This window comes from Prenolepis imparis, unplaced genomic scaffold (genome assembly GCF_030444845.1).
Source record: "Prenolepis imparis isolate NDT839.2.m4 unplaced genomic scaffold, iyPreImpa1.0 SCAF_6, whole genome shotgun sequence".
Taxonomy (NCBI): Eukaryota; Metazoa; Arthropoda; class Insecta; order Hymenoptera; family Formicidae; genus Prenolepis; species Prenolepis imparis.
The window spans coordinates 13953844-13973992 of record NW_028141164.1 but is presented as its reverse complement, the minus strand read 5'-3'; the positions used below and the strand labels follow the sequence as shown (position 1 = coordinate 13973992).

Sequence of the window (20149 nt, the reverse complement as noted above, 5' to 3'; positions counted from 1 at the left end):
ATCGATAACAAATATATATGTGATTTAGTAAAATATAATGATAAAATAAAAACGCGTTCGCGTGATTGCGGATTATCCTTTAGAGAAAATAGCTATATAGAACAATAATTCAATACATTTTTTTATGATAAAACAGCGATAACAAGATAAGTTGAACACCCGTGTATATCTTCGGTGTTGCCGAAAAAAATGATTGGTAAAATATCATCGTACTTCAGTTATCCTCAGATTTTTCGAGTTTGACAAATCAAAAAAATAACCAATATCCGTTTTTAAGTACATTAACTTTATCGATAATAATTAATATACATTTCTTTTTCTTTTATAAAAAAAATATAATTTGATGATCTAATTTTATAACTGTATTATGGGATGGCGATAATCCAGAATCCTACTTTTTCGATATGTATAACGATAAATATTTGTGAAGAGGGCGCAGTTTTCGCATATACGTAATGCGCATGCGTGTACAAGCTGCAAGCATAACATAACCTAAATAATTCTTGTAAGTTACCGAGGAAGGAATTTGTGATCGAGTGTCGAATTATTCTTATAAAAAACATTAAAAGAAAAATATAAATTGAAATTAAGAGTTAACAGTCGTAAATAAATTTATTTGGCGTATTATTAAAGATTTGCTGTTAACTAAAATACGTTGATAAATTATTTATTATCTACAAATAGTGCCTATATAAAAGTTTAATATAAATATTTGTATCAAAATAGAGAAAGAGAACGAATGTAAAGTTGTGTATATTATATATGTCATATAAGTTATATGACAGGTATATTTTGTAACGTTTTGAGAGAAATTACACGTTTTTTTTATATTTAATATACATTATGTTGGAAAAACCACCTGGTCTAGATAATCAATTATCCAAGGAAGATTATTTAATAATGAGAGCTAAAGAAGCGTTGCCGATCGATATTTATGCTGCTAAATCGTGGCTAATTACTGCAAAATCTTTATTTCCGCATAGTGCAAAAGTTCAGGTCAGAGAAAAATATTGATTAATTTTATTAATTTTTATTATTTTATCAATTTTTTCCTCCTTTTATTTTCCACAAATTAAATATATTAATATTTTATATTAATAATTTAATTAATAATAAATATATAATTTACAAATAGTAATACTTAATTTTTTATATTACTTTTAGTTTGAGGCATATCGAATTGAGAAACTATCAAAAAATGTAAAAGAAGCAGCAAAATGCTTCAGCGAAATGTAAGTATGCAAAATTTATATGTATACGACTTTCTCTTTCATAATCTTAAATATATAAATATAGATTCCAAAATTTTCCGGACGATCGTGATATATGGAAAGAGATAGAAACAGTGACAACATGTCTTCGCTTGGAACAGTGTGATAGTGAAGCGGAATTTTTGTGCCAAATGTTTCAACATATTCCGCAGGATTTGCAACATAGATTGCTTGTGATGACAGCTGATCACAGCGAAGACACAATGGAACATTGCAAATTATTGCTTTTATTGCTAAGCAGGTTTCCTCAAACCATAGCGACTCATGGAGTATATACTTTTAAATATAAATTGTTTTATTAAATTAAAATAAATAGTTTTATTTAATTATAATAAATGTTTATTTTAATTAAATAAAACAATTTATTGTTTAAAATATAAAAACAAATGTTTTATTTAATTCAAATATATATGTTTATTTTTTTAGAGATTTTATTTATGTATTATGTTTTAGCCACGGTTGGTAGAAACTCTTTTGACAGCGGAGAAACACAGCCATCCAGGCCGTGCTGTGAATGGTTTCAGAAGATTATTGGCATGCGACGCATTACCATTGCTCGGTGCTGCTTCAGTGGAATTGAATCCTCGTCTTAGTTTAAGATTGCTCTGTAAGGCTGTGGAATTTTACTTGGCGTATATACAACAACCGCAGGATGCGCAAATTCTAAATCCATGGGACAGACTTTTCCAAATCATGGAATTGATAGGCAAAAAATTAGGATGGGAGTTGAGCAGTCTATTTTCTGTACCTTGGAATCGCGAGACATACAGCGACAGATTGCAACAGTATGCGATTGCGCACAATACGAGTCTATGCGACGAGCTTATAGTCAGACAATTACTAATGTGTACGATTGTAATATTATTGAGAATATTGAACGAACATGTTACTCTTATTAACAATGACGAGATAATGTATTGTCTAGTGGAAGCTTTTGGAGAAGGAATGCATTCTTCCGCAGGTAAGAAATATTTCATACATTCAAATGATTACCAATTTTGTGCTCATTTCTTATTAAACCCTGCATATTCCAGAGCCGAAATTGAAGAAACGAAAACGAGAGGATAATACAGGTACAATAGTGACCAGCGACAGCGACTACAATGGCAATGGTCTAGCGTTGGCGGTAAAATTATGGGACCTATTGCACAGTAGTGACTATCTTCAACGAGAAATCGGCAAATTGAGTCAACAATTACGACTAGACACCTGGTTGAACCCATTTTTAACGGATTTGGCAATGTACAAAGGCTTACATCATGAAGTATTAGCCAGATTATCGCAAGAAGGCAGTAATCTATCTGTTAATCTTCGTTTAGCCAGCACATGTTTTTTTTTGAGAGATTATAAGGTGCGATATCTCATAGTTTACAATCACATATGATTATATTTTTATTTCCATATATGTCTTCTTTATCTCTCTCTTTTCAAAGCTATTGAAAATAATATCTCTTTTAGGGAATGTTGGAACATATTGTTCTGGTAGCGAATTTGTTACCCACTATATCGGGCAAGGTATCTCACAATTTGACAGTTCCAAGCATAAGGCATTTACATTATCTGCCTCTCGCACGTTTTCCTATTTTACAATACTGTTGCAAATTACTTCTTTTAGCTATAAAGGTAAAAGCTTCTCCTTAACATTTAATATATACATATATGATTGGTATCAGCTATGAAGACTAGAGACGGGAGACTGATCTCTATAGATGGAAAGTAAAGTCGAAATCTATACATCTATTAGTACCAAGTAGTCACCCAGCCAGCGACGCTGGTGACGATTACGTACCATACTTTGAAATTAAATATTGAATTATTGTTATTATTATTTTACAGAACTATAGACGCATGTTTTTTTAACACAAAAATTTTAAATTACGTTTACTTTTTTCCAATCACTTCGAGACTCGCGGTGCATAAAAATAGCCAGCGCCAACAAGTGAGCAAGTTTGAAACTGATAACGTAACATTTTCGGCACAGTTCGGTGGCTCTAATCAAGCCTAGTTCGCTCTCCTAGTTCTAGTCTTCATAGTATCAGCGATAGTATACAACTGATTATGATTCTAGGAAAATTTTTCTTTACTCGGAAATGTCGGCGATTTGGCTATTGGACACGCATTGGTCTTAATACAGATAGATTGGCCGCAAGAAGCTAGTACTCTGACCGCAATAACGGAGCGAATTCATAATCGCGGAAGTTTTGCTTATCCATTATTCCAAACGTATATAATATGTGTGGATATTTTAGAAGAATTAACATATTTATGGACCGAACATGGTGGAGGAGTGTCATTGGACATAACTACAGGCGCCGGAGTTTTACAAAGTACATTTTTTTTGTGAAAAAAATTTGTTTTCAGATTTTTATGCCAATGTGTTCAGAATGTTCCAAACATCGAAAAATCACATTTTTTAAAAAGTGTCCGTGTGTGTGTGTGTGTGTATGTGTGTGTGCCCACTCACTTTTCTAAAAATTTAAACATCTCAAAAACTGAGTTACAGCGCTCCAATTTGACATATAAGTAAAGTAGTACAACACTTTTATTTATAATTTTTATAAAAATTCGTAATGTTCTAAATTTTAATGCAATTTTAATTTTTCAAAAAATGTCTGTGCTTAACTTCCGCAAATTTTAAGATATTGGGATAAATTTTTTTACATAAATATAAACAATCATTAAAGGATGGTTGGGCACGATTCCCATAACTTCTCATTAAATTTTGACTGTGAATTATGAGAAGGCACTTTTGACGAGAAACACGGGAAAAATACTTAAAAAATTCCACAACCAATAAATATAAATAAGCAATATTAAATTATATGTAAATTTCATACACTATATACATGTTTATGTTACAGTGGAAACCCATGTGGAACCTCACTTCTCGCATTAAAGTGTATGCGTAGTGACAGTGTGTTTCGCCCCCTTCCCCCTCCTACGGGGGGCTTTACTACCAAAAAACTAGACACATAGGTTTGAGTTGAACCTTGCTTCTCGCGTGGTTATCAAACAATAACGAAATCTTCAATGCTTCGTAACTTTCGACCGGATCGTGACCGTCACTTTTTCAAGGTCAAGGTCACTCAGGATGATGACCTTGATAACATATCAAAGTCAAGGTTATACATGAGATTGCCTTCATTCTATCTAATTAGTTTTACCTGTTTTGTAAATAATTCATATTGTTACTAATATCTTGAAAACTATTGATCCTAAAATTTTTTATTATTTTTCTCGTGTTTCTCGTCAAAAGTGCCTTCATAATTCACAGTCAAAATTTGGCGCCAAAGTTATGGAAATCTTCCCGATGGTTGGTATTGAATTTGACGAGAATCTGTGAAAGAATTCATTTTTATATAAAATTTTAAATTTAAAAATAAAATGTAAATTTTCGAATTTTACGAAAGGAATATACAAAAGTAAGTATATCTATGAGGACGCCAAAATTGAAAAACTAGCTTGCTCATAGAAAAGCTTAATGAAATAGAATGGTGAGGAAGTAATGTGCAAGTTTCCAATTTGCATACTTTTTTGTGACATGTTTATACCACAGATATGTCAAAATATTACACGTGCAGATATTATGTCAAAATCAATAATATTATAATTATTATAACAAATTATTACTACAAATAATTATAATTATTTTAGATCGCCGTATTACTACTCGCGGTGCTGATAAAGGAGTTCGCGAGGAGGTGAAACAAGCTATGCGTCGACAAGCCGCGCGGGACGGCATTGATCCATTAGACGAATTGTTCCAAAAATTCATAGTCAACGAAAAAGCTGCCATTCTACACGGTTTAATTATATCGTAAATTAACTTTGGACTTTTACTACTATATTTGTGTTATTTGTGATACACAGTGAAAGAAAATTTATGAAATATTTTGTATATGAAACAATTGTTTTATTTAGTAACAATAAATGTGACATTTTTGCAAATAATTTGTGAAGATTTTTTATAAAATGATATACAGGAATTTATACAATTAAAAGAACATGTTGTTTTTGTTTATCGCACAAAATCATAATTTATATAAATATATACATAACTTGATATACAAGCGAGATGAAATTTGTAGTATATGAAATATCTTGAAACAATTGTTTTATTTATCTATCAATAAATATGTGACATTTTTGCAAATAATTTATACAAATTTTTTTTTATGGAAAGATTTACAGAGATTGTTATACAATTAAAAGAACATGTTGCTTTTATTTAACGCACAAAAACTCTAATTTACATATTATATGTATTAAGCACCAAATAAAAATATGAAATATAAATTTTGATATATAAAAAAACAAGTGTTTAATTATTATTTCTTTCTCATAACAGATTTTTAATATTATAATTATATACATATCATTATTAAAACGCTTTTCTTCACATCTTGCCTTGAAAATCTTTTACATGGATATCGCCTGTAAATATATTTCGTTAACTCTCCTTACATATATATATATATATATTTATATAACAATAAAAGATATAATTGATAATTAACGAAATTATATAAAGTTACTCTGAACTCTAATAAAATATACAATTTTCAAAGGAAAAGTAAAATGTGATAGATAATAAACGATGCGTAATTCAACATTTGAATATCGTTATGCTACATTATTGATGTATACTATAATTGTTATATAAAGTTAACGCAAATAATGTTTCGTTAATATTTAGAATTATAAAAATTTATGAGAGTATAATATGGGCAATTAAATGATTTTATCTAATATAAACGCTTAATTGAAGGGCACTTAGAAGTAATACTTTAATCCCAGGCATAAAGGAAGCTATTTGACTAAAATCTGGTCCTGATACTAATTGCGTATGTAAATCTAATCCTCCCGTATAATTGCCATTTTGTATCATCTGTGATATCTGATGTAATCCTTGCAAAGTATTTTGAGATAACTGAAATAAAAAATACAATTATAAATTTATAATATGTATAACATGATGTTACGTTTGTAAAAATATAATGTACAATTTACCTTATTCTCTCTAAGGCAATCGTACAGCATTTCCAGTTTTCTCGATACATCTTCTATCTTCCTCTTGATTTGCTAAAAGAATGATGTAAATTCAAATATCCGACATTAAACAATAATATATATATATATATATATATATATATATATATAAATGTAAAAAAATGTAAGTAAATTAATACAGTTACTTTATTGTTACATAAATATTTAAGTTATTTGCATGCATATATAATATATCAATTATTCTTACTGGATTCTTCGCATTTTCGTAACACTGATTTTTCAATTCATCCAATATCGTTTTCAGATGCACATGTTGCTCGGGAATAGGCGCTTTAGGTTTTTCTGGTTCCACCACTTTTGCAGAAGCAACAGGCATCGCAGGTTGTAATAATGGTTCAACTGGCTTGCTAATTGGTGCAGTATTCGACATGCCTTGTCCATATTGTTGTGGATTATAAGGTGTGTGAAGCTCTTGATAGAAATTATCTTGTGGTAATGGCTAAAGCAGTTGAGTCAAAAATATATTATAAAAAAAATATAAATATACATGAAATCATATATAAATATATATAAAATATGTAATTATATACATAATAATATATATACAGTATAATATATTATAAATATATGTATGTAAGTATATACAAACTTACACTCGGTTCCGGTTGATTACTTTGCAATGGATGCAAAATTGGATTTTGATATTCAGTTTTTGGCTAAAAAAATATAATCATTTTCGATAATTTATCCTTATCTTAAACTCTTCTCATATCTTTCAGCCACTTTGCAGTGGAGATTGATAACACTATGGCATCGTAAAAATAAATGAAAACTTTCAATTCATTAAAATTCACTTTGATGACTTAAAGTGATGATAATGTCAATATAAAAATGTACGAAAAAATTGTAAACTCTTGTATAATTTGTGATAAAATTTAAGTAAATTGTGTGTATAAATAAATGACAAGAATTGGTGTCTGTGTGACACCAATTTCAAAATTTGCAAAGCAGTTTGAACTCTTCGCACAACACATTTATTAGTTTTTTATATCACACATATACAGGACGTTCCATTTAAAAAAATATGCTTAAATATACATAAAAAACATCGCGTTTTAGAAAATAATGTTCCGAATTATACATAATTTTACATCAATTATGAAATACATATTTCGTAAAATATTCATTTTTCGATCACCTTATCTCAATATTTTTATGCACAAAATAATGAGAAGAATCGATACATGAATAAACACAGTTGTTTTTAAGACAAAATATATAGCTCTGCTAGTTGCAAATTATATAATTTTTCTTAAAAACAACTGTATTTTTTTGCGCCAATTAATTTTTCTCATTATTTTGTGCATAAAAGTATTGAGGAAAAATTGAAAAATGAATATTTTTTACGAGATATTTCATAATTTATGTAAAATTATGTTAAATGGAAGTATAAAATATCTCGTTAATTATTTATTTTTGGCCATCCTATCCTTATAACTTTTTATGTCAAATATTGTGAGGAATCGATTTATATATATATATATATATATATATATATATATATATATATATAAATTAGGACTTCATTTAAAAAATTACTAGGTTGACCTTCAAATGAATTGAAAAATGAGCTTAATCAAAATTCAAGATTATCAACTTCTATCCCTCTCAAAACCAAACAACTTTTTATTCGAAATATTCTTTTCTAAAACGCGATGTTTTTTTTTTATATATTTAAGCATATTTTTTAAAATGGGACACCTTGCATATAAAAATTTCACATTATAAAATTCAATTAGATTAATTCGATTAATAGACTATAGGAATATACAGACGATAAAATCATAATAATCAGTAATAATATGATATTCTATAATTATGAGACACTGTAAATGTATCATTCTCAAAGTGCGAAATCCGTGCTACCTTAACATCTACACCCTTTGAATGTTTTGCCCTCCATTTTCTGGTACCCGCATGTTCCGCGGACATTTCGTTTGCGTTGCATAGTGCCAGTACTGGCTACATACAATTTTAATGCATATATGTACAATATTTTTATCAATAATGTAAATAGTTTATTCGAATAACAGAAAAATAATAGGAATAGCTATTAAAGCTCCTGGGTCCTCGCCGCGGCCATGTTAGATTGTGACGTCAGAGAGGCGAGAAAGCACACACTGAAAATTCTTAAGATGCCATTTTTAAATAAAAAGATATTTCGATGAAACACTACTTCGGATGGCTTTAGCACACTTTTAAAATACCTCAAAAACTATTCTTTTCTCTTGACAGTCAAGTCAATCAACAATCGTAAAGTGATTGTGATATCAGACTTTGTCATGCGTACTGCGCATGTGCAGAGACTAAACGGACTGGGCCTCATATTAGGCTGCGTTCGGAAACGTCACCCGAGTGCATTCCCTCTCTTTCTATATCATATCTCTTTCATATCTCTGAGAGAGAAATGATATAGAAAGAGAGGGAATGCACTCGGTGACGTTTCCGAACGCAACCCTACTCATTTTATAGTTGTTGACTGATTATAAAGGAAAAAAGGATAGTTTTTCAAGTCTTTTAAGATTGTGCTAGAGCCATCTGAAGTGTTTCATCGAAATATCTTTTTATTTTGAGATGGCATCTAAAAATTTTTAGCGTGTTTTCTCGCCTCTGACGTCACAATTCCAATATGGTCAGTGAGGAGCCAGGAGCCTTAATCAAGATTACATAAAACCAGGATGTCTACTCAAATCTTATAAAAAAATTCTCAAAGTCGATAAAATTTTATGAGAATTCCCCTCTCCGAATTTTTTAAAATAAAAAAAAGTCTGACAATCCCGATTTTCCAGGTAATAGACACCCTGTAAAACTGAACACAGTTGGACTAAATAAACGAAATTGAGACTACCTGCGCTTTGGAACTTTTCCCAATCGGCGGGTCATTCCATCCGGACGGCTGAGACGGCAACTGATATAAATTCCCGTTCCCCGTCTGCATTTGTAAAGGTGGCTGAGCTCTGGTAAAATCATACATTTGAGTCTGAGGCGCGTTTTGCAATGGAGGCTGAATGATGTTGGGCGGTTGAAGCGGCTTGTACGGTTCGACTTCATTAGGATTATTTACGAAACTTGACGGTTGACCGGCATATGCGTTACCGGACATAGGAGCTTGAGGTTGATACGCGTTCTGTAGAGAGTAGCCGGGAACGGGGGCGATTTGTTGAGAATTGTACAATGGATTCGACGACGGAAAGCCACCTTGGCCATACGCAGGGGTGGATTTTACAGACGGATCGATCAGATATTTGGATCTCGACTGCGGCCCGACGCTGGACGGTCTCGAGCCGCTCAAATTGGAACCCGACGAAGGTGGCGGTGGAGGTGGCTGAACAACTGGAGCCTGGTTATACGAATGCGACGATGTGGAATATTGATCATAGATCATAGGTTGCGTCTGAATAGGCTGAGGACCTCCTGGTGGTGGTGGCATTCCGTATAACTGAGGGTTCTGAAGTGTCTGATTTGCAGGGGCTCCGTAAGCTTGTTTCAGCGGAGTCGTGTTCCAGTTCTGGACAGGTGTTGCTGTCTGCTGTAACGGCTGTTGCGGCGGATTGTAGACGTTTTGCAAAGTTTGCGCGGGTGTTGGCTGTTGTAACGGCTGTTGCAGGGGATTGTACGTGTTCTGCAGATTCTGCGACGGAATGCTTCTTCCCGGAATGGTCTGTTCGTAGTAATAGTTTTGGCCGGCAGGTCTTGCAACGCTCCTCTGTGGTTCCTGTGTGCAACTCAGAGCTTTGCACAAACGATCCCTCAACATCGAGACTCTCTGCTCCTGACTGTTTCCGAGATAATTCAATGCAGCTTCCAGATCGCCCTCTGTCGCCAGCATTTCAGCGTACTGAGACAACACAGAGGCGATTTTATCCTCTATATGAATTTCCCTGATACCTTGGAGCTCCAAAGCTTTCTGCATTATCACGACCAGTTCTACCACGTCTTGGATGTCGGCGTTGGACACTTCGACCAGTTTGTTCAAATTGCCGGAGCAAATGTAACAGATTTGCGCTTGCTTCTTAAGCAAGGGGTTCTCGCTGGACACCAAACGATCGCCGAGCATATCTATTAGGTATATGTTCACGTTGTGAAATATGATAAAAATAATTGCGTAAAATTATCTCACGATATATAACACTTTACTTATATACTTACCACATAGAGCGGATCGTTCCTGCGTACTGGAATTTGTAAATATACCGACTAACGCCTCTTTCCAGCACTTTATGTCACAATTCTGGACAACTTCTCCCCAATTCTCGCTAACTAATGAATTGATCATAGAATTTAATGCACTGGAATGCTCTGAAAAGTACCTGAACTGGGTACGCGCTAGCAGCTCAGGACCAGCGGCCATCGAAAGAATTATGGCGTCGGCGTACCTTTTGCTAGAAAAGCACAAAGATACCGCGGCCTCAATATTTCCTAAGAGAAGAGCTTGACTGATAAGACCATCCTCATCTAGAAAACAATACCAAGTCAATCATTAAAAATTCTTCTTTATTTTTTAACTCTAGCAAGCTACTTTTGGGGGGGGGGGGGGGGGGGACAAAAAACCCGGGAAAATCAAGGATTCTTGTCAATGATTCTTTTTTTTTATCTTGAAAAATCCGGGAATTCTCATTAAATTTTATTGACTCAAGAAATTTCTTTTAAAAAATAGTGTCATTATTTTATATTGCAAGCAATCTATTGGTCAAATTAGCAAACATATATACACATTGTATGTATACACAAAAAAAATATTTAAGTATTTTTTTGTTAATATTTTGTTTTAGATTTTTATTTTATATTTTTGTATATATCTTTAGCATTTAAATATAGTGATATATTGCTTTGTTATTGTCCAAATTAATTTTACGATTAATAAATCAATATTAAATTCTAAAAAAAACTGCATTTTTGGTAACATTCTTTGTAATCATATGAACAGGAAAACATTAGAAAGCATATAAAATAAAGAAACTTATTTTTAAAAACTACATCTATAAATTTTCTAATTTTATCTGGAATTTTAAACGAAAATACCTGGAAGATCAGAGAAATTTTTTACAAGCTTTAAGTAGACCCTGTACAGTAATAGAGCTATTAGTATGTGTTGCTTACCATCAGAAGTATTTATAGTGTAATCTGCAGATTTGTTTAATGATATTTGTTTTTTGCCTTGTTCCTGCGGAATGGCATCAAATACAGTATTGCCGGCCATAACATTTCCATTTAGTATCTAAATCAAAATGATAATTGATATTAGAATGATAATAAAAGCATATGTATGAGCATAAATATAAATCGAGTCTTACATTGTTAAGATTAGAGACACCATCTACAATATTGCTCATATCGTCCTGAGGTACAAACTGATTCAGTTTATTGTTCATTGTATCAATATTGTAGCCCAATAATTCCAATATACTCTTTGTCACATTGTTATCAAAGTAAGCACGCACACAACTCCAGATTTTCTTGGTGTGCTCATCAGGAGATTTCTCCATCTTTTCCTTGCAGAAATCACTGTACTGTTCAGTCACCAGCGTTGCTTTCAATTTGTTGGAACGTTGAATAAGATTTGGTTGCGTGATTACTTGTGATATAATAACTTTTCTGTTTAAATCTCCCTTTCTGTTTACTAAATTTGGATCGGCAGGTCGATTTTCAAAGATTATCAATTTACCACCAAACTAAAAATCATATTAAACTTTTATCAGATAATTCTTATCTTTTATTCTAAATAAATGTTATTTGTATTTAATGTAACAGATAATATATAATAAAGCAAAGTTAAAAACTCACTCCAAACGATGCTCCGATCGGCCTCTTTAACCATTTGGGAGCTTTTATTAATACTGCTGTCGTTCCTATTTGTGCTGTAGATTGGGTGAAGGGATCCATTCCTGAGAATGAATCCATTATCTTGTTGGATCCAATTTCTTGTTGTTGTCCACCCAATAAGGAGTAGACAACGGCATGACCGTCAAAGCTACTGCCAACAATTAAGCCTGGATTTCTTGGGCACCAAGATACATCAAAGTTCCATTGGGTTGTTTGGGCTAACTCACATATCACCTCACCATTCTATCATTAAAAAAATATATTAATACTCGAATTCAACAAATTTTATTTTAAATATTAAAAAAGAACGCATTGCACAATACCGGTGCGTTTGAGTTGGGATTCCAGCACAGAATTCTGTTATCTTTGGCACAGCTCAAAAGTAAGTCTGAATCATGCGGATTCCATGCAATTGAAAGAACACCACGCTGATGACTCTGCAGCGTTTTTAAAGGTGACGTTGGAAACCTCACATCCCATAATTCAATAATAGGTGTTTGATCGTCCTCGGATGCTAAGCACAATTGTGTTCCAATGTCTGGATGCCACTGGGCAACTTTCCAACGTACCTATAGCAACAAAAAACATTAACAGTTATTTGAAGATTTTCTCTTCAAAATACATATTCACATTTTATATTGAGTCAAAATGGAAAAAATTATATGTACCCTCGAATTTGCATCTGTCAATTTAAATATTGGTTTCTTTTCTTTCACGTTCCATATAATGCAACATTGTGAAAACGTGGAGGCAAGAATGTCCTTTAAATGTACTATAAAATAAAATAAGAATACTATTAATTATCAAGATTGGATTTGCAATTGAAATACATATTCTTGGCATCAGTGTGCAATTTCTTTTATAATAATCTAATAGGAGAACCTTGCTTGTTCCAAGCAATGTGTTGGACATCCTCCGATTGCTGACTTCTGGACAGAGTTGTCGGTGTGTTTGTGTTAATATCCCAGATATAGATCTCACTTTCCGTTGCACCTGTTGCCAACTGATTTTCTTCTCGAAAAGGATTAAAATCCATCGCCCTAACAGGACCAGAGTGTCGATGAGGACTGTTTATCAAGCAATTACTTTCTCTGGCTAATAACTTTGTAGCAGAATAAATTTTTATAGTTCCATCCTCGCAACCACCAACAATTATGCCTGCTGGATTGTTACCATAGGGACCCCAAGTAATTTTATGAAACCTAAATCAATAATAAATAGAAGGCTATATGCAATGACTAATAAAATAACAATTAATTTAATTGTACAACTGTGATCTATGATCGTTACTGACCTGTGATCACTGGGTACGCTGGCTTGGAGTTCCATTTCATATCCAGGTTGTTGTAAATTCAGCGAATACAAATCTAAGCTGGCAGACGTACTGAAACTCGCATCTAGTTGCTGTGCTGCTGTCCCAGCTGCCAGCATGATGGGATGCTGAGCTGGCGGAGACCATGCTACGTTCACGGTCTTCAGTAGTTCCTTGACTTTCATCTGCATATACAAAATATAAGAAAAATGTCTCTATCATAGTGTATAATCTCGCACTAATTTCTCGCACGAAATAACATTATCATATTCATCACGAGAAGAAAATGTCACTCGATAGCTATTGATACAAATAAAATATACGGAGACTTAAATAATAGGAGTCGATCGCATAAATTCAGCGAATAATGTCAAAAAATGTTAGCCGTCATCAGATAAAGAATGGAATAAATCGGAAAGAAAACGATTTATCGCGAATATATTCCGCATGTCACAAGAAAGTCGGTGTCTTACCTTGACGGTATTATTTTTGGGCGGCTGTAAACAGAGAGACTTTAAAAACTTAGAGACACGCGTCTCTCTTTCGGTCTATAACGGCCCTATGTCAAGTCAAGTCTTCCGTCTTCCAACGTGGCGAGCGACGCGAGCGTCGAGCGTACGCGAAGCTAGCAGACGACACTGTCGCCCTCTCTCGGAACGGCGAGGTATTACGTACCCACGCATTACGTCACCGACGTTTCCCTGCGTCGGCTGTCAGCTGTCGCCGCAAATGGCGTCAGGAGCCTCCTGTTCCTTTTATCTCGATCTGACAGAGCATCGTTTCCAAGACTAAGCGAGGTAATTATTCAGTAATTATTCGCGTATGTATGATTTTGCTAAATACTGCGATTTTGTCACAATTAATAAAGTGTTTATTTAAATGTTTCTTGCAATTGTCCTGTACTGATATCTATTTTGCATCAAAATTTTATTTCTCTTCTTTTTATATAAAACAATTACATACACATGTTAATATACGTTTTTATTGCATAAAATATGATTAGCAGTATTTCTGAATTTTATTTAATTGTTTATAAATGTATTTAACGTATACTTTTATCTGAAAGTGTGTTACAATATCTTGTCTCTATATTGTTTAAACATCCAATAATTGATATGTATAATTTTGCAAAATTACATTCATATATTGAAGTATATTTCATAATTTAAAAAATTTTTATATTTATACATGTATATGTGCAAATATGTATGTGTGCAAATTATTAAATTAATTGTTAAAATTATATATTGTTTTTTTTAACTTGAAAGCTACTGAATTATTTATTATGTGACTCTAGAAAGTAATTATTATATAAATAAATATATATATTATATGTGTGTGCACTTTGCGCAATATTATTATAACAATATCTCTGTTATATTAAATTTATTATATTCTTTTAATTTATTATTTCCAAATTATATTCAATTTATGTTTAGAAGTATAGCACAATTTAATTATTTTGTAGTTTTTTTTTAGTAATTATACGTGAATTGAAAAACTTTTAATTATTTGTATTAATAAGATATATAAAACTTATACCTTTAATATAAAAAAAAGTTTAACAAATATGACTAGAAAATAAATTTTGAAAAAAATTATGAAATATCTATTATAGTCAAAGTAATAACAATCAATCTTTTTTCCAGAGTTTATTTGTGAGAAATTCTTGGAATCTTCCTTTTTTGTCGCAATGACGCGACCTGCTGATTTCGAGAAACCCGCGATAACAGAGGCCGGATACATGCGATAATTTAAAATAGATTAAATGAAGTAAAATGTGAAGTGAGACTTCCCGAAACTCTGATCTCAGTGCATGAATGGACTCTATGCCAACACGTATCGAGGAAATGAACATAATTGATATTATGGATTGAAGAGTAACATGATGTGGCTCAGATTGAGACCCCGTCGTCTGTCGACGATCGTTTTCTCGATTGTCATATTTATAGGCGTATTTTTTATTTGGTCCAGAAGTCAAGGCAAAAGCAGAACCGATCGACAAGATGACTTTATCTCATTACGGTATAAATTTTTAGTTAATTGTATTATTTAAACCGATTTAAGGGAATGCTGTATGAAATTCGCAATGATTCAAATTATTATTACAGATCACATGAAAATCAAAAAGATTACATCGATCGTCGAGGAATTCATGTAGTAGTCGGTCATTACATAGGAGACTCTATAGATTCCTTGAAAACTCCGAACATCACGAAAGGTAAAAGGTGCAATTATATTGTATGATTAGAGAGAGAAATATTATATATTATTCTTTATTTTTACAGAAATTATAAATAATAATTTCTTTGACCCAAGACCATTTGAAGGTAAAAATGGAGAACCTGTAATAATACATCCAAAGGATTTTTATAAGATGCAGCAATTATATCAGATTAATCGTTTTAATTTAATGGCTAGTGATAGGATACCATTAAATCGATCTCTACCTGACGTTAGAAAAAAGAAGTAAGAGTTCTTTTTGTCTATAAAACTTTTTTTGTTCTATCTGTTTTTTATATTATTTAATCAAAAAGTTTTAAGTGTTTTTTTATTTTAAAAATTTTGTAGATGCATTTCAAGATATGCAAATTTAGGCGATCTGCCAAAAACATCGATTATTATAGTATTTCATAATGAAGCTTGGAGTACTCTATTACGGACAGTACATAGCGTCATTGATAGATCGCCGAGAGAATTGTTAGAAGAAATTATTCTTGTTGATGATAACAGTGAAAGAGGTAAGTCTAATAATTTATATTTATTTTTATTATTTTATTATTTTTATTTTAATTATTTTTAAATTATTGCTAGAATTCTTAAAAAGTCTCTTGGATGATTACGTAAAAACTCTAAGTGTCCCTACAAGAATTTTGCGATCCAATGAACGGGTGGGATTAATTAAAGCGAGGCTTTTGGGCGCAAACAATGCTAAAGGCGAAGTTCTCACTTTTCTCGATGCTCACTGTGAATGTACGGTTGGTAGGTAAGCTTCATTATATTACACTAATACCAGAAATTAAACTTTCGCGATACTATGTACAGTATCAATATTACCATATTTTTAGGATGGTTGGAACCGTTGCTCGAAGCAGTCGGTAAAAACTCAACAAGAGTCGTTTCTCCAGTAATTGACATAATAAATGATGATACCTTCAGTTATACAAGGTAAAATTATTTATGGAGAACAGAAGTTTATTAAAAATAAAATTTCGAATTGAGATTTATTTAATTTCTTGGTATCACACCAAGGAAAATTAATGCCCTGTGCACAACGAATCAGTTTAAACAAAATCCGTAGGTTCCGGTTTTGTTTCTAGATGATCACTTTAATCGTGGAAAAGCATTTATTATTCTATTCAACCAATAAAAAGAAAAGCGTGCACAAAAATGATCGTTTGGTCGGATTGTAAAACAGGACGGCTTTAGCATCCCCTTAAAGTTCTGTTTTTTTATTTATATTTTTTAATAAATCTGTTCTAAATTAATAATTTTTCGCAGATCGTTTGAGCTTCATTGGGGTGCGTTCAACTGGGATTTACATTTTCGTTGGCTAACGTTGAATGGCCGTCTGTTGAAGGAAAGGCGCGACAACATAGTCGAACCGTTTCGAACGCCTGCTATGGCGGGTGGGTTATTTTCTATGAACAAGGATTATTTCTTCAAATTGGGCAGTTACGACGACGAGATGCGAATCTGGGGCGGTGAGAATTTGGAATTGTCGTTTCGAACCTGGCAATGCGGCGGCAGTATCGAGATCGCTCCCTGTTCCCACGTTGGGCATCTCTTTCGAAAGTCTTCCCCTTATACTTTTCCGGGCGGCGTCGGTGATATTTTATACGGCAATCTCGCCAGAGTCGCTTTAGTATGGATGGATCAATGGGCGGAGTTTTACTTTAAGTTCAATCCTGGTAAATAAAATTATTCTGGTAATGAAACTGGTATATGGTATCCATCAATATATTCTTATACCACGCATTTTTATTAGAGGCAGCTAGATTGAGATACAAACAGCAAATTCGTTCGAGATTAGCTCTACGCGAGAGACTGCAGTGCAAAAGTTTCGAATGGTATTTAGAGAATGTGTGGCCCGAACACTTCTTTCCTACGAATGATCGATTCTTCGGCAGGGTAATGCTAATATTTTTTTCAAATACAGCGTTCTCTCTTCATACATCGAAAGTATGATTCAGTTAGTAATATATAATTATTTTATTTATGTCAGATAGTGCACGCTGCAACAAAGAGCTGCATTATGCGACCGACCGCGAAAGGTTCGTACGCACAACCTTCGGGGAACGCGGTTCTGCACTCGTGCATACCGCGACCGATGCTCAGCCAGATGTTCGTGATGACCAAAAACGGAGTGATAATGACGGACGAAAGTGTATGTCTGGATGCACCGGAACGAGATACGCAGCAGAGGACGCCGAAAGTGAAAATAATGGCGTGCAGCGGTCGCGAGAGACAAAAATGGCAATACAATGAACAAGTAGGGTATCTCCTAGATGAAATATCGGCTATAACAACATCTTCCTTTAACGAGGATTATGCGTTGCCAATGTGTGATTATTTTTTTAGACAAAAGTATTTTTACACGTGCCTTCTGAGATGTGCCTTCAGGCAACAACGGAAGATGATACGCTCGTAATAGCGGCTTGTACTAAGAATCCTGATCAACAATGGATCTTGGAACCAGTTCTTTGGAAATAATAATTAATAGTGTCATTACGTTATTAAGGAAGAAGATAAGAGAAGATAATGCGTTAATGTGTTATTAGTATGTCAGCAATTAATATCTACTTTTATTGTGACACCTACATACCTAACCTACGATTTGTATTTTGCACGATAGTATACATATATGGCTGTCATTTTGATAAAACATTAATATTTTTATACTTTTATATTTTTTGACAAATTTACAGACAAGTATTTTTGCTCTATAATAACGTTTAAATTGTGCAATAAAAAAATATTATTAATAATGAGATTATTTATCATTTATTTTCATTCTTCTTTCCTACATCCTTTAAGGCTCCTGCAAGTCCTGCATACTCGATTGCCAAGTCCGTAAAATTTGTACGACAGCGCCACATTTGGCAAAACTATAAACTATTAAGCGTGAAAATGACATAAATTATTCTTGCGACTTACAGCGTCATTTATCATTTTAGTGCAGTGTTTCTATTTTTAAAGTAATTGTTATAGTGTTAAAATATACCGAAGACTCATTTTATTATAATTTAATATGTAAAAGCAAATATTTATTTCATTTCGATACCTGTCAAACAGCTGGTTTTCGTCCTTGATTAGGCTCAATTTAATTCGACATATACAATGTTATTTATTGCTTACCCAAACAAAAGGAGAGTTTTCGGTATATTTTACAAGTCGGTTCTATCGGTTACAAACCCTATTTTATTGAAAAACATTTTTATTTTAGCGTAACTAGCAAGAATTTTCATGGTATATTTTCTCGCTTCTGACGTCATCAATTCAAGATGGTTGCAGTGAGTATGCAGGAGCCTGAATATTTATATCATTACAATTTCTATTTTTTTCATCAAATTGTATTCAATGTTTTACGACAACAGATTTATATGTACGAGACGAGTTTTTAATACATTTAATAAATAAATATAAAAATATGATATTTTTGCATTGTGCAGCCTCATCTTTTTCGTATTTTAAATGGATATCTTGCTTTGCCATCTAATGAATAAGATGATCGAGCTCGATTACAGTTAATCGAAACATGAATCATTATTTTGAGAATAAGGAATGTCTCGATACCATAATTATTGCATTTATATATGCGTATTATTTTGTCACATGACTTTACATTAATTTTACCTTTTGAGAAGTAATAAGAAGAATAATATAAGGAGGATGTGAGTAGTTTATTGAAATAAGTAGTCTTAAATATATTAATATAATAATATAAATTATAAATACATTTTTGAATTGCACGATGTCTTTCTCTCTTTCTCTATGACATAAAAAAGTTATGTAATTCTTGTTTTTAAACAATTATAAATTTTTGAAATTTATTACTATAAACTATAAACTATAAGATTTAAAAAAAAAGAATATTTTTCCTGATGTATAAAAGCACGTACATATAACTGTGTCGGAAGGAAAGTAACATCGTATTTGTAGCTCAAAATTGCAGCCTAAATTATTCTTATTTAAAAACAACTTCAATCAGTAATGTATAAATGGCCATTGTTTTATATAACTGTTTGCCATATCTTTTGGGCAGCTGCATCTTCGCGCCTATAGAACTCGAACGTTTTCTTAACGAAGAACTGCTAAAGATGATTTTTGCAGTCTTCCAAAGAATTAAGTGAACGCCTTACTATTAAGAAAGTTTTGTAAGGATCGGAACAAGAGGATTAGTAATCCGAAGAAACAATGTCTGATGAATTTGTTGAGTGCGGTAGGTAGAACATTCCAACCGAATTGCAATATTTTTTGTCCGTGTGATCAAAGAAGCATAAAACTACCTGACGTCTTAATAGAACAAAACATCCTTTCTATTAACCAGTTTTGAGCGGTTTTTTTTGGCTTCCTTTACTTTGTCTAATTGGCACCAATTGACACAGTACTTAAATTAAAACCGTACATTCTTTATTGGAAGGAGCTACTTTCTAGTAGGTACTCTTCTAGT

At 32.6% G+C, this 20149-nt stretch overlaps 3 protein-coding genes across 9 annotated transcripts; 2 read left to right on the top strand and 1 right to left on the bottom strand.

The window, feature by feature from the left end:
• The first annotated feature begins 497 nt into the window (after positions 1–497).
• Ints10 (integrator complex subunit 10) lies at positions 498–5222 on the top strand. Of its 5 annotated transcripts, none has more exons than XR_014425463.1 (9): positions 498–996; positions 1165–1232; positions 1297–1540; positions 1725–2232; positions 2306–2622; positions 2730–2894; positions 3340–3598; positions 4133–4693; positions 4926–5065. XR_014425463.1 is itself a non-coding variant. In XM_083039723.1 (8 exons), the coding sequence occupies exons 1-8, from the start codon at positions 844–846 to the stop codon at positions 5090–5092; spliced, it is 1881 nt and encodes a 626-aa protein (XP_082895849.1). In that variant the 5' UTR covers positions 498–843; the 3' UTR covers positions 5093–5222. The 5 variants fall into 5 exon arrangements, 2 of the variants coding, with proteins under 2 accessions (XP_082895849.1, XP_082895850.1); XR_014425464.1 differs by having other exon boundaries at positions 4133–4393; positions 4926–5064; XR_014425462.1 differs by having other exon boundaries at positions 4133–4393; positions 4546–5064.
• A 157-nt stretch (positions 5223–5379) lies between these two features.
• Positions 5380–14105, bottom strand: Sec31 (COPII coat complex component secretory 31). Of its 2 annotated transcripts, XM_083039721.1 has the most exons (14): positions 13950–14105; positions 13459–13661; positions 13047–13366; positions 12833–12936; positions 12488–12733; positions 12126–12407; positions 11636–12013; positions 11442–11559; positions 10491–10796; positions 9190–10400; positions 6935–6997; positions 6529–6780; positions 6282–6353; positions 5380–6201 (listed from the first exon to the last, which is right to left on the bottom strand). In XM_083039721.1, exons 2-14 carry the CDS (start codon positions 13659–13661, stop codon positions 6013–6015), a joined length of 3744 nt encoding a protein of 1247 aa, XP_082895847.1. In that variant the 5' UTR covers positions 13950–14105; the 3' UTR covers positions 5380–6012. The 2 variants fall into 2 exon arrangements, with proteins under 2 accessions (XP_082895847.1, XP_082895848.1); XM_083039722.1 differs by lacking the exons at positions 5380–6201; positions 6282–6353; positions 6529–6780; positions 6935–6997 and adding an exon at positions 7843–8303.
• An 85-nt stretch (positions 14106–14190) lies between these two features.
• Positions 14191–18464, top strand: LOC145937267 (polypeptide N-acetylgalactosaminyltransferase 1). 2 transcript variants are annotated; one of them, XM_083040214.1, is made up of 11 exons: positions 14191–14273; positions 15126–15501; positions 15588–15697; positions 15765–15945; positions 16048–16217; positions 16291–16458; positions 16545–16644; positions 16978–17387; positions 17465–17607; positions 17702–17968; positions 18058–18464. In XM_083040214.1, the coding sequence occupies exons 2-11, from the start codon at positions 15362–15364 to the stop codon at positions 18187–18189; spliced, it is 1821 nt and encodes a 606-aa protein (XP_082896340.1). In that variant the 5' UTR covers positions 14191–14273; positions 15126–15361; the 3' UTR covers positions 18190–18464. The 2 variants fall into 2 exon arrangements, with proteins under 2 accessions (XP_082896340.1, XP_082896341.1); XM_083040215.1 differs by lacking the exon at positions 16545–16644 and having other exon boundaries at positions 16291–16462.
• The last annotated feature ends 1685 nt before the right edge of the window (positions 18465–20149 follow it).